Genomic DNA, 13,025 nt, shown 5'->3' on the forward strand with positions numbered 1-13,025 from the left:
GTGCATTGAGCGAAAGTTCTTTAAAACTCAAGGAAGAATCCAGTGCATTCGTTAAGGCTGTTGTGGGAGTCTTGGTGTGCGATTTACAACTGGTGGGGTTTATCACTCTGAAAGACATTAACATTTAGGGTCTGATTTAGATGTTGGCTGACTGGTTACTCCATCACATCAGTGAAGTGTAGCCCGAATGACGAAATAAAAATCCCATTATATCCTAAGTGATTTATATTTCGGCGAGCGGGGATGTCCGTCACTGTTGTGACTGAGTGCCCCTCCGTTGAGACTTAAATCAGGCCCAAAGACTTCCCAATGGCACTAACCTCCTTTTCATCCCCTCAGCCCCTCAGCTAAGTCCACCTTCTCTAAAACCATCATCAGAGAACCATGAAACATACACACAGCATCATCACTGCGCCAATCCTATCCTACGTAGTTTAAGACAGAATAATTCAATAAGTGCAATGCTATTGATCACTTCTTCACCGAAACCTCAACCAACATCGACTACACTAAATGACACCTACCCGCCTCCAATACTCTTTAAATACACACTCTCCTCCCTTCTCTTAAAAACTGACCTCACCGACATCCTTAGCTTTCCCTAAGATCACCAGCTATGAAGTCAACAACATCCCCTTGTGAAATGTGAGCTCCCTCCATAGCTGTGCTCCCTTGCCCCACATCAATGTCTTCCTCATCCAAGGAAGATTTCCAGATGCCCTCAACATAGGAGAAATTCTTTCCTTGTATAAGAAGCCCCCTCAGATCTCATACTATGTTGACAACTACTGTACAATGTCTGTCTTCTATTCCTTGAATAAATGTGCAAGAAAGCAGCATCAATATAAGTTCAAAATTAGACCAGTAAGTACAAGTTTACCCAGGACTACTGATCCAGACTCGGAGAAGATGCAGCATCGTACCGCGACCCTCTACTTGAGCAGCAATGATCGCTGGCTTCTGAGTGTACGCGACCTCTCTGCAGCCTTCAATGCAGATGAATACAGGGTACTGGAATCAGACATAGCCCTCCTTGAAACAATCCTGCAGTGTTCCACATCCTACCTCACCGACCACCATAAATTCATTAAATTATCCCACCTCGCCCCTACGTCCTGGAACTCCCTCCCTTCCACCTCAAAACATTGCCATCGCTAGCGGACTTTACGAAGAAACTCAAGACCTGGCTCTTCGACTAACCCAGCGTCTCAGTGCCTGGATATGCTCCGGCGTGATAACCTGTGCTCTACAAATACAGTTTGTTTGATTGAAAGTGGAAAAATTGAGATCCAGGACACCTCCCATCTCTTGTGGAGCACACGAAGGGCTCCATCTTGTCCCTAACATTTTCAACCTCTACATTGAACCTCTCGGAGCTCAACTCTAGGATGAACCCTTATGCGTCATCGAGAACCATCAATATGCACTAGCAGACAACTCTCAAAATGTACCTGAGTCTCTTTTAGAACTGAATGCCCCTGTTTAACAACAAAAATAAAAAATATCCTGGACTAGCGCTCCAAAATGAAGCAGGAAGGATGTAACCCGTGCCCAATAGTACCAACATCAGAACAAAAGTCCATGCCTTATGCTCTTCCCCAGACTTGCTGACACCATACTGTTCCCACTAAAGGCATTCTCCTTGCTGCTGCATGAGTCATCAAGGTCCAAGGACTTTCAACCACATCAACCCAAACATGTAGGAAGTACATCCCATGCTGAAAAATCCAAAATGTCACACATTGCAAGATTGGGAAAATTTTTTTGCAAACAATTGAAAATTAGTGAAGAGGATATTTCTGTTACCATTTCAACATTTTTCTATGAAAAACTTCATATAGTTCACAAGTTATAAATAGGGGTGGGCGGTAAACTCTGCTCTGCCGGCAGAGTTCACAGATTTTTGCCCACTCCATGCTCTGCCTGGAGCATTGAGTTCTGAAAAAACTCCACCAGCCGCCGCATGGCAGAGTTTTTCCAGCGCAAGCGACAAAATCGAGCATAAGGAAGAGTCCCAGCAAGGGCAGTCATGGCAGGTTGCTGCCATTCATGTTGAGAAAGCTGCAGCTCAAGTAGAAAATCAACTTGAGTGGCAGGAGAAAGCAGCGCCTTATGGTGCGCCACGTAGTGCTGTTCGCACTGATTTTGCAGCGCGGGACAAGCTCCTGGTGTTAAAAATCAGCGCGAGTGACAGACTTAATAAAATTCCGCCGCGCACAGAATTTTGCGGACTTTGTAGGTAACTCTGGTGGATTATGCGGAGTGAATCTCCACGAGTTCTTCCCACACCTAGTTATAAAGATTTCCAGCATATTTGACATTAAATTGCCTTCGTTGCTGACGTTGGAACCCTCTTTTCTCGTGTGCTCTGTTCAGGTTGGTCCAAATCTGACAGTTTTCAAATATATCATTATACCACAAGCCCCTGAGGTAATGTACTTATGCTGTGCAGTTTTACAAAGCATCAATTGATCCAAGAGTATTAGCGAACTATGCGTGAGCACCAGGTTACAATAGGTTAGGTCGCATTCATTCATTTTTACACATGGACAGACTGAATGATTTTCCCAGAATCACAGGTTGTTGAGGCGACGCTGGGATTCAAAAGTGGTTCTTCCAGTTCCAAAGGCATCATCCTTGGCCAGTAAGCCACATTTCGTCTTGATGCAATTTGATGCATCCCGGTGTGTAATTCATGACTTACACATACAGACCCACATGTTGGAATGAGTAACTCCCACACTTTTGAACACTCCCTTGAGTTTCACACTCACAGAAGGTCAATAAGTTTGACAAACACACTTTGAGTATCTCACCTGTGCAGGGAGAACAGACTCTTGCATCCCTGATACATCTCCCCAGGTAGTAGTCTTGGCAGGAGCACGGACAAGGGTACGTCGCTGGGGAGACAGAAGCAGACAAGTAAAGTCAGGAGGGTTGGTGCAGAGAGAGACCACACAGTTACACAACATAGACAGCTCGCAGTAAACTTTGAGACAGCTGGTTTTGGAGAGGCTACTGTGTGTGAGCACTGAGATGAGTATCATGGGATGGGTTTCGGGAAAAGGGGTCACTTGCATCACCTGCCTCTTGCATTACAGTGCTGTGTCTGTTAATTTATACAGCGCTGCCTCCATGAGGGCATCGACGTGTTATAATCACACAGATTACAGCAACACAAAATGCATCACACTGGTTGCCAATAGCACTTAAACCTGTTGACTAGCGCTGGGTCCATCTGATCTTTCAATGTACGATTGAAACACTCAACTAACCCGTTGCTCGTGGGATGGTACAATAACATGCATGTGAGTGAGTTACGCCATACTCACATTGAAAACTCTTCATTTCCTCAGAGACAAATCATGTGCCATTGTCTGTTACTATCTCATTTGACTAATCTTTGTAAAAACTCTATTACAATACATGTTTCAATACTGTTCAATCACAACTTCAGGCCAATAAGACATGTAATCTATTATGTTATGTTACAATATTTTATAATATGTTAAAGAGACTGCTTGAGGGCACATATACCTAGAGGTGTCTTGGTGCTGGTTCTGCTAAGTACGGTCGGGGAAATGAGTAGAGATTAATTCCTAAATAGCCAGATTTTCTGCTCTGCCCTAAAAGCTAGCAAGTTTGGCAAATATTTGATGTAGAGGGGGCCAGGAGTCCAGATTTTAGCCATGCAGGGTACAAAACCATTTCTACCCCAGGTTGACCATCTAAACCTGGGGACCACTAGTCTTATGCTCCATAGGAGCAAAGATTTCTGCTAGGTTTGCACCATTTGAAGTTTTGTTTAAAGTTGTCAAGACCATAGTCATGTAACACCCTATAAGCACCCTATAGCCAATACACCGAGCCTTACATCTGATTCAGTACCTTGCAGGGAGCAAATGCAAATTATAAATCCCTCATAACAGTCCTGGTGCAGCAGCTTACAAGGTTTGAAGTTTCCTATGATGTTCTTCTTCCATATTTAGATATAGATCCTTGCAGTAATCTATTTTGGAAAGGACCACGGCCGGTTACACTCTTTTGCGCATAATTTGGTATATATGGGAGGATTTTCTCAATCATCCTGAGGATGTAGAAAGGATTATTAGCCTCAAAGCACACTTGAGAACTTCACCTTTGATCTTAAGTGGGCTTGAAACTTTAAAATCAACATTGACCATGGAACCATGTCAGTCTCAACTGGAATTATGGAAGACAGCTCATAGTTCAACTTTTAACTCTCAAAGCGCATCCTTCGCAGTCACACACAAAAGCAATTTTGTCAATGCCAGGCCACCAAAAGTCTTCTCTAACCCTATGTTTCATTGGTTGTATTCCTAAATTTCCTATGTGGGTCAACTCAAGTATCTTTCCTCAATAAATAGGTTCGACCTACTGCTACATTCTACAAACTAAACGTCAATTTAAGAGCAACATGCATTTAGGGAACCAATTCTGCATTCACACTTATTTAATGTTTCGCCATCCGTTTGCTATCGAACTCTCAACCTAACATAGAACTGTATCCTGATCAAGGGCATCTCTCTGTTCTCCATCTGAAATAGTTCTTGGAATGCTTGCATCTGGCTTGGGGTACACTAATAATCTCTTCATTGTTGACAATATCATTCTCACCAACAATCAGCATTCTAGACAAATAGTTTGCGACTGTGTTCCTTTTTCCAGGAGCATACTCTATCCAATTGTGATATTCTTGCAAGCAATATGCTTCGGTTTAGCCCTTCCACTTCCCTTCGTAGTGAACAAATCTACCAGTGATTTGTGGTCTGGATGCTGCACAACCGGGACACTCCTCACAAATGTCCTGAAATGCTTCATACTCCACCACAACCCCATAGCTTCCTTTTCAATAGTAGAGTCAGTCAACTCAAAACCTTACAATAGCTTAAAAGCAAATAGTATAATTTTTTCTCTCCCATCCTCCCTTTTGTGCATCAACACCGCCCCAACACCATCAGTACTGCATCAGTGATGAAGATAGAATCATATGGTTTGGAATGTGACAGTGGTAGTGTGCCCAAAATATCAGATTCCATTTTATCTTCATCACATTTGCACTTTGCACTCCAAGATACAAATTCCCTTTGTTGAGTAAACTCTTTCGAAGTCGTGTTTTTTGGGCAAAATGTGGACCATACGTTGAATGATATTAGAGCAAAACCAAATATAATTTCAACTGCTCCTTAATCTTAGGAAAAGGAGCATCATCTATAGACTTCAGAATTTTCATTTTAAGTTTTACACCTTTTGCACTTACGTGGTGTCCCAATCAATCTATTCCACTTGCCTCAAACTTCCATTTCCTCTGATCGCAATGTCAGACCTTTCTCATTCATCACAGTCAAAACTTTGGTCAGGTTCTCATCCTGCTCATGTACATTGCTCTACACACCAAAATGTCATTATGGAAATATAGAGCCCCTTTCTGACCTTGAAACATCATCTTCATAAGTCTTACGCTGATGTAAACTGAAAGATATATGCTTATAACAAAACACCCCCTCAGAAGAGATGAAAAAGTTGGGGTGCTTGGAATAATCTGTCAAAACTGTCTAGTGATTACTCCGGGGCATTTCAATACTTGAAAAACAACTCCTTCTTCAATGTGCACAGCATCTGATTGATATTGGGGAGTAGTTCATGATCCATACAAATATCGTTTTTTTAAGTTGTGTAAATCTATACGCAACCTGACTGTTTGGTCACTTTTGAAAGCAAGAATTATTAGGGCTAACTGTTCAGCTCCTTCTATGGATTCTATAATCTCAAGATCACACAAATTGTCTAATTCCTTTTTGTAATTCAGCCATCACACAAAGGGGTACCTTGCAGACTTTCATGAACTACAGGTATTGCATTTGTCAAATTGTACTATTTTGTGTTGGAATCCACACAGCTTGCCAAGTGTTTTGTTAAACACATCAGGGAATTTTTGAATTCAATGCCGACACTAAAGTGCCTTTTGTGCTGTCCTGGTTAAAGAATGAGGCATGAGCCTCTTTGAGTCGACATTGGAAGCACCTGTTTATGACCTCTGCGGTTGTGGCAACAATGCCCCCTTGCCTGCCTGGGAAAAGTCACAAGCCACATGGACCTTGTCATAGGGAGAAGTTATTTGGTAGGGAAGTCTTGGTGGGCAACACTCGAGGCTCGAATTATAAGTGTCATTACAGAGGAGAATGCCACTGAAAAAGGCAAACAAAAATTAAGTGGCAATTATTTTGTATTCTTATCAAAGAAGTGCAGAAATGTTACCCCTAATGAATTCAGGAGTAGGATCTCTTGCTACTGTTACACTGATGCTAACAAAATTAGACTTGAAAGCCACTCTACAGACTTTTATGAAGGAGCTGTGAGAAAAGATTAAGCATGACAGTGCAACAACTGAGACCTTTGTCCTGAACTTAATAACAAAATCACAATGCTTTGCAGTGGCATTCACTCTGGTGTGAGCTTGCTACAGGGCCCACTGTGTTTTCTATCTATGTTAACCTAGCTGCACTTTGTAGGTCACTTTTACTTTACACATGTTACAAAAGATCACACTTGTTTTGTGTCACACTGTTATTTTACAAATAGGCTGCACATGTTTTCTTATTTAGCTCTTCTGCTGGGATAAATCAGAACATTTCATACAAGGTCATACAATAGTGTGCCCTGTTATTCTCTGTGGTCGGACACTAACACCTAGTCATAAAAGGAAAATCCAGCTTCTGTTTTTGAGAAGGCATTTCTTATTGTATAAGCTGGGACTTGTCGTTTTGAAAACAGAGAGGAGGAATTCTCTCAGAGCAAAGTCCAGTGTGGAGAGAGCTGCGCCAGCGGAGACATAGAACAGCTACCTATGTATGCCAGGTATGGGGTTTGCCACTAATCCCAGAGATCACTAATATATCACTGTGCTCCCGTAGTGAGGGTCGGTTTAGGAAGATCTGTCATTCAATATGACAGGGGTTTTTATTGCATATAGTCTATTGATCGTGCTAATCACATTGTTGTACTGCATATGTTTTCTAATTTCAGGGCAGTTGCTTTAGGATAGAGCACAATAGTTTCAATAAACATTGTAAACATACTTTTTGTCTCCTTTTATTTATTGAAGACATGTATGAGTGAAAGAACGAAAGGTGATGAACTGCTACCGCGATCCTTGAGAGGGTCTAGAGTGTTGTGGTCTGGGGTTCAAAGTTACTTGTTTCTCTTTAAAGGTTAGGATTGCAAATGAGGCACTATGTGCTAGCCTTGATTTTGGCCAAAAGGTACTGATGTGGTATAGTGACTCAGTCCCTTCATACTGATGTTCTGTTATCCCCAAGCGTAGTTCTGTTTCAAAGCAGAATCCCTCTAACAACTCTGTGGGAACAAAGGGCCCGATTCACAACAGTCATCTTGAGACAAAATCCTAACTTTATGACTTTTGGTATTCACAAAGGTTATTTAGGAATAGTAAAGTTAGGATTCCTAGCTTTACTACTCCTAAATGCACTTTGTGAATACCGAAAGTCACAAAGTTAGGATTTTGACTCAGATTACTTTTGTGAGTAAGGAACAAGAATTGTAGAAGCAATGAAACAACCCCAATGCCGGAATTAAAATTATCAAGAATTTAGAGATACAATATTTAACCTTCAGGCACTAGCTAAATCATCACTGCTAAAACTTGAAGCTCTGGAAAACCACATGAGAAGGGACAATATTAGAAATCTGAGACCTACAGAAGAATGAAGAATGATATGGAGGAGTGTGGCTCACTGATTAGAGGGGCAGACCCTGATGCAGAGGTCTGGCCCGGGACCAGGGTTCAATTCCCGACACGGCAGGGTCTTGAGCTCAAATGTCCGCGGACCTGATAATTTTCGCCTCGGTGCCTACTCTAATCATGGGGTCCCACGCTGCAACTCTGGGCAATAGCTTGCTTAGTCTCCACACTGGCCCTAATCGCTAAGGATGCCTGGCTTCACCAGGGGGGTGCCCAGGAGTTGGGTGCCTCACAGGAACAGGCCAGGACGGGTTCCTCATCGGTTTATTCAGCGCGGGGACACACTGGTAAGTGTAACCATGCGCTTTATAAGCTTCAGAATTACAATTTTATGTTCTCCATATCTTCAAGACAGGGTTCTTGGTTACCCTGCTCCGGATGTCCAGGTGAAGCTGAAACTAAATAGAGTCCACAGAGCAGGACAACTGTGTGATGGGTAGATGTGCGTACCTAGAGACAGCCTGATGAATATTCATGATTTACGGGGCAAGGAAAGAGGTCTCTCAGGAGCCAGGAAATGCAACACTATCAAATGTAATCACTATGAATGTTTGCCAGTTCAGGATGTATCAACTTCCATTTCGGCACTCCACCAACAATTACAACCGATCACAAACATGCTTTGTAAAGAGAAAACCAATATAACTGGCTATATCCTTTCTGAATTACCTTTGAATAAAAAAAAAAAACCTCATCAAATTACTAGACTTTTGGATGCAAGGAGACACATGAAGACCACAAGCCTGGCCATCTGAAACCAAGGGGATAAACGTCGGGCCCAGACCGGGTGAGATGAAAACTCCTAGCCTGCAGCAGCCTGGGCCCAAGAAAGTCTATCAAGTCTAACTCCTCCAATAAGCCTTCTTGACGAATCTGAGAAGCGACTTAGTCAGCACTGAAAATTCTTCTTGGAAACATGTGAGGTAGGTCTTGATGGACAAGCTGGCCTCTGTTATCTGAAAATTTATTTTTTCTTTGTTTTAGCTGGGTCTGGTGGCTCAGTGGACTAATCCATCCATTGCAGGGGCCTGTGTTCGACCTAATGGTCATAGGTTCAAATCCCGGCAGGTCCACTCAGCCTTTCATCCATCTGAGGTCGATAAAATGAGTACCATTGAGTTGGGTAACAATGAACATCTGTTATTCAGCGCCAAGAGACCTCCGGGTGAACGTGCGCTTTACAAATACACATGTTATGTTATGTTATATGTGTCAGTGATTAAAGGTAGATATAGGTAACCTATATCTTATTAAGGGGTGCATGCACCACCTTACCCAGGCTGCAGTAGCAGACCTGTGGTGCCATTTTGGAAGGCTTCCCAGGGGTGGCATTATACATGCTTCTGACGCTGGTAGGCCTCTGGGGACCTATGCCCTTAGTACCTAAGGTACTATATACTAGGAACTCACAAGGGTAATCCAGTAACCAATCTGGAGTGTACCTAAGGTACATGCAATCATTTTAGAGAGGAAGCAGATAGGCTGGGGCCGTGGATAGCAGGATCCCAGCCAAACTGAGTACAAAACCATCAAAAAACCAGGAAAAAAGTGGTGGCAACCATGCAGTCAGATTCCACCTTCCAACAGTGTGCGAGGTGCGAGGGTGCTGTGGAGAGTAGTACTGGAGCTGGTCTGTACCTGAAACTGGAGGTGTTCGCTGGTGGAGAGGGAGGCATTTGTGGCAGAGGTGGAGAGTCGGAGGGAGCTTTTGTGTGCGATGACAAGTCCTCCTCCTGCGCTATTTGGGCAGTACTTCCTCTGGATCTTGTATCCGTTGGAGATTGCGGTGGCAATGCCGTGGGCAGAGGAGGCGTTGGTCCAGGTTTCAGTAAAGAAGGCGATGTCTGGTGAGAGGGTGTCAAGGACGTTTCAGATCTCTACGACGTGTCTGTGCAGGGAGCGTACGTTGAGGAGGATGCACCTCAGGGTTTTGGAGGTGTTGGTGTTCGGGGCGGAGGCGGTGGCATTGAGGGTGTTGACAATTTTGAAGGTCTGGTGGCAGTGGTGACAGGAGAATTGTCGATGGGTGTTGCTTGGCATGGACAACAGGCAGTTGTTGTTCCTCCCGCGGTTGAGTGCGACGAGGGTGGCTGCATCGTAGCGGTGGATGGTTAGAGATCTAGGGTACCTGGCGCTTGTCGCAGTCGGGTCTTGGACGGGCGCAGACATGCTTGCCATTGGCGCACCTTCGACACACCAGTGGCGCACCTATTGCACATGGACGCACAGCGGGCACCATTAAATAGGGGAGGGGGAGGGAAAGCGCAGCTGGGAGGCGGGAGCAGCTGGGGGAGGGGCTGCGGGATCAGCAGCAGCGGGGAAAAGGACGGCAGAATGGGCATGGGGAAAGGCAGCAGGCACAGAGGGGCATGAGAAAAAAGGCACAAGTCAAGGAATACGAAGCACAATACAAGGGCACAAGACCAAGGCATTAAAAAAGAAGTCAAACTAAGGGCACAACACAGGGGCTGACGAAGAATACGAAGGCACACGTCAAGAATGCAAGAATACGAAGTACAGTACAGAGGTAACAAGGCACAAAACAGTCAAAAATACGGGGCACAACACAGGGGCTGACAACCAAGGTCACATACCTGAGTGGAGAGCAGACTCAAACCCTGCTAGTCAGGGCAGTGTCACCAGAACACAAGTGGCACACCAGCAGAGCTGCGGGGGTGGGAGCAGGTCTCTGACCTGAGCTATGCACAGAAAATGCTGTACTCTGCTATGCATGGTACGTATTCTTTCTAGCAGGCACATTAACCCTCTGCGCTACCTTAGATGAGTCCAAACTGCCACTGGACAAAACTCTCATCTCTCTCCAGAAGGTACATTATTCACCAGAGTTATCGTGACACTTTTACTGTTGCCCGAAAAATGCTGGATAGACAAGAACTTTATAGTGTTTTTCAAACTGCTGCAGTGCTCTAAAACTGGCCTCCACTAATAAAACCAGACTCCCGCCCTCCCAGGGAAACAACCAATTTCTGGTATCCCTTCCCACTTTGAATAGCTTACCACCTCTTTTAAGGAAGTATGAAAAGATTAAGGGGCACATGCATCAATGAAAATTGCATTCGCAAACGGTGCGAATTGCAAAATCCGGCCGTTTGCGAATGCAATTTGAACTTTTGGGATGCATCATCATTTTTGTACTTTTCGCAATTTACGAAATCGCAAAATTGCGATTTCTTAAATTGCGATTGCATTTAATGCAATGCATCGAACTTAAAAAAATTGTGATTTCGCTAATAAGGGGAGCAAATTACCATGAAGTTGACCTGCATGGTAATTTGCGAAAACATAGAAAAATGTACTAGAGTGCATTTTTCAAAGTTCCAATTTACACACAAACAGGCCCTTGGGGCATGTGTGTGTGCAAGATGCACTTATAGGCAGATTTCAGGGGTGCAACAGGGTGTCCTTTGGACACCCCTGCACCCTTGAAATTGCATTCTCAATTTGCGATTCTCTAATTGAGAATGTCTTCCCATTCATTCCTATGGGCCTCTAGGCCCATAGGAATGAATGGGGAGGTATTACTTAATTGTGATTCTCAATTAGAGGAATCGCAATTAAGGAATTTTAAGAAATTGCTATTTTTTTTGCGATTTCTTGATGCATTGCATTTTGCGTTTCCTTATTTGCGTTTCCTTATTTTTCGCAATTAAGGAATCGCAAAAAGCAATATTGATGCATGTGCCCCTAAGGGCCTTATTTATGAAGGCCTTGCGCAGCCGGTACTGCACTTTTTCCCATTTTAAAAATAAAAGCAAGGAGCTTGTAAATAAGGCCCTTACATTTTTGGACCGGAATTCTGTCTCAAAACAATAATACATATGAATCTGATTTGGCATTTGGAAGGAACGCCCTAAACACACGCCTTCCAAATCCCGAACCGGTATTTGGTTGCAAACCTAAATTGCAATTCTATAACGTGTTACTGAATCGCAGTTCAGTTTTGCGCATCAGAAAAGGCCTTTATGCAGCCACAAATGGCCTGATTGTGTGAATCAGACACGTTATGACCACATAAAGGCTTCATACATCCAGCCTTTAATCTCTTTAACCTTTATTTATAATGAGAGTGTTATTTCAGTGATCCTGGCCGACTTACAGAAGTAAAGAAGGAGGAAATGGAGGAAAAGGGTGGGTGGACTTGTTCAGACACACAAAATGTTTTTAGCTACAGTTGGAAAATTTAATAAACATTTTTATTCTTAAAAAAGAAAAAATAATATGAAACAAAACTTTGTTAGAAAATTAAAAATAATTTTAAGTAATTCTGCACGTAAGTTTTAATAAAAGTGAATGCTTGTTAAGCTTTTTTTTTTACTGTGGTTAAGATTTTTTAGAATTATTAATTAAGATATATATATGATATAAAGTAACCTAACATATTTAAATTAATTATTAATTTGTTTTTTATTAAATGAGTTGTAACATTTTATTTTAATAGTTCGGCATTTACAACAATTGTTTTTAAATAATTACATTTTTTATATGTTTTGTAGTTGGAATAATTGTTAATGAGTGATATACTTCTACGTGGGTGTGAAAAGTTACTAGTAATAAAGTTAGATTTATAAAGTATGTTGTAGGAATCTCCACCAGGGGTGGAGCCATGTCATTCTACCCTTAGGGCCTCATTACGATGTCGGTCGGAGTTGCCTCCAACTGCACAGTGAATTACTGAGCGTTGTTTGTTGCGTTGCTGAGTTCTGAGTCTCTCCCATGAGCTGCTTCGCTACCCTGAGAGCCAAGTGCTAACAGGGGGACTTGGGCCCAGTTTGAGGAGACAGCCATTTCTGAGTCTCATGGGATCTCCAGACTCATACCTACACAGGTGTGTTGGACACACTTATAAGAGTAGCTTGCAGCTACTTCCTGAACATCTCCCAGAGAGGAGTTACACACACACACAGCTGCTGGACATGTCTCAGGAGCACACTGTGGACTCTCACCTGGGCAGGGGGCACAGACGGCTGCATACCTGAAGCATCTCCCCAGGTAGTAGTCTTCGCAGGAGCACGGACACAGCGAGATCCCTGGGGAGACAGAAGCGGACACGTGAAATCAGGAGGGTTGGGGCGGGGACCGACCAGACACTCACACAAGATATACAGCTCACGTCGCACTCCGAGGCAGCCGGCTGGAGAGGCGGCGGTGGGTGAGCAGGTCCTGGTGGCAATCCACACATTCATTGGGGTGGGCCCTCACCTAGCACTGACCTCAGCATCAT

The 13,025-nt window shown here is 43.4% G+C and overlaps 1 protein-coding gene across 1 annotated transcript in view; it reads right to left on the reverse strand.

Moving 5' to 3' along the window:
- Positions 1 to 13,025, reverse strand: part of LOC144752383 (uncharacterized) — a 182,083-nt gene that overhangs the window by 56,497 nt on the left and 112,561 nt on the right. The window contains exon 10 of the mRNA XM_078640318.1: positions 12,748 to 12,831. Within this exon, the coding sequence (XP_078496444.1) occupies positions 12,748 to 12,831 (84 nt within the window). The remainder of the gene's footprint in view (positions 1 to 12,747; positions 12,832 to 13,025) is intronic.

This window comes from Lissotriton helveticus, chromosome 5_1, assembly GCF_964261635.1.
Source record: "Lissotriton helveticus chromosome 5_1, aLisHel1.1, whole genome shotgun sequence".
Lineage (NCBI taxonomy): Eukaryota > Metazoa > Chordata > Amphibia > Caudata > Salamandridae > Lissotriton > Lissotriton helveticus.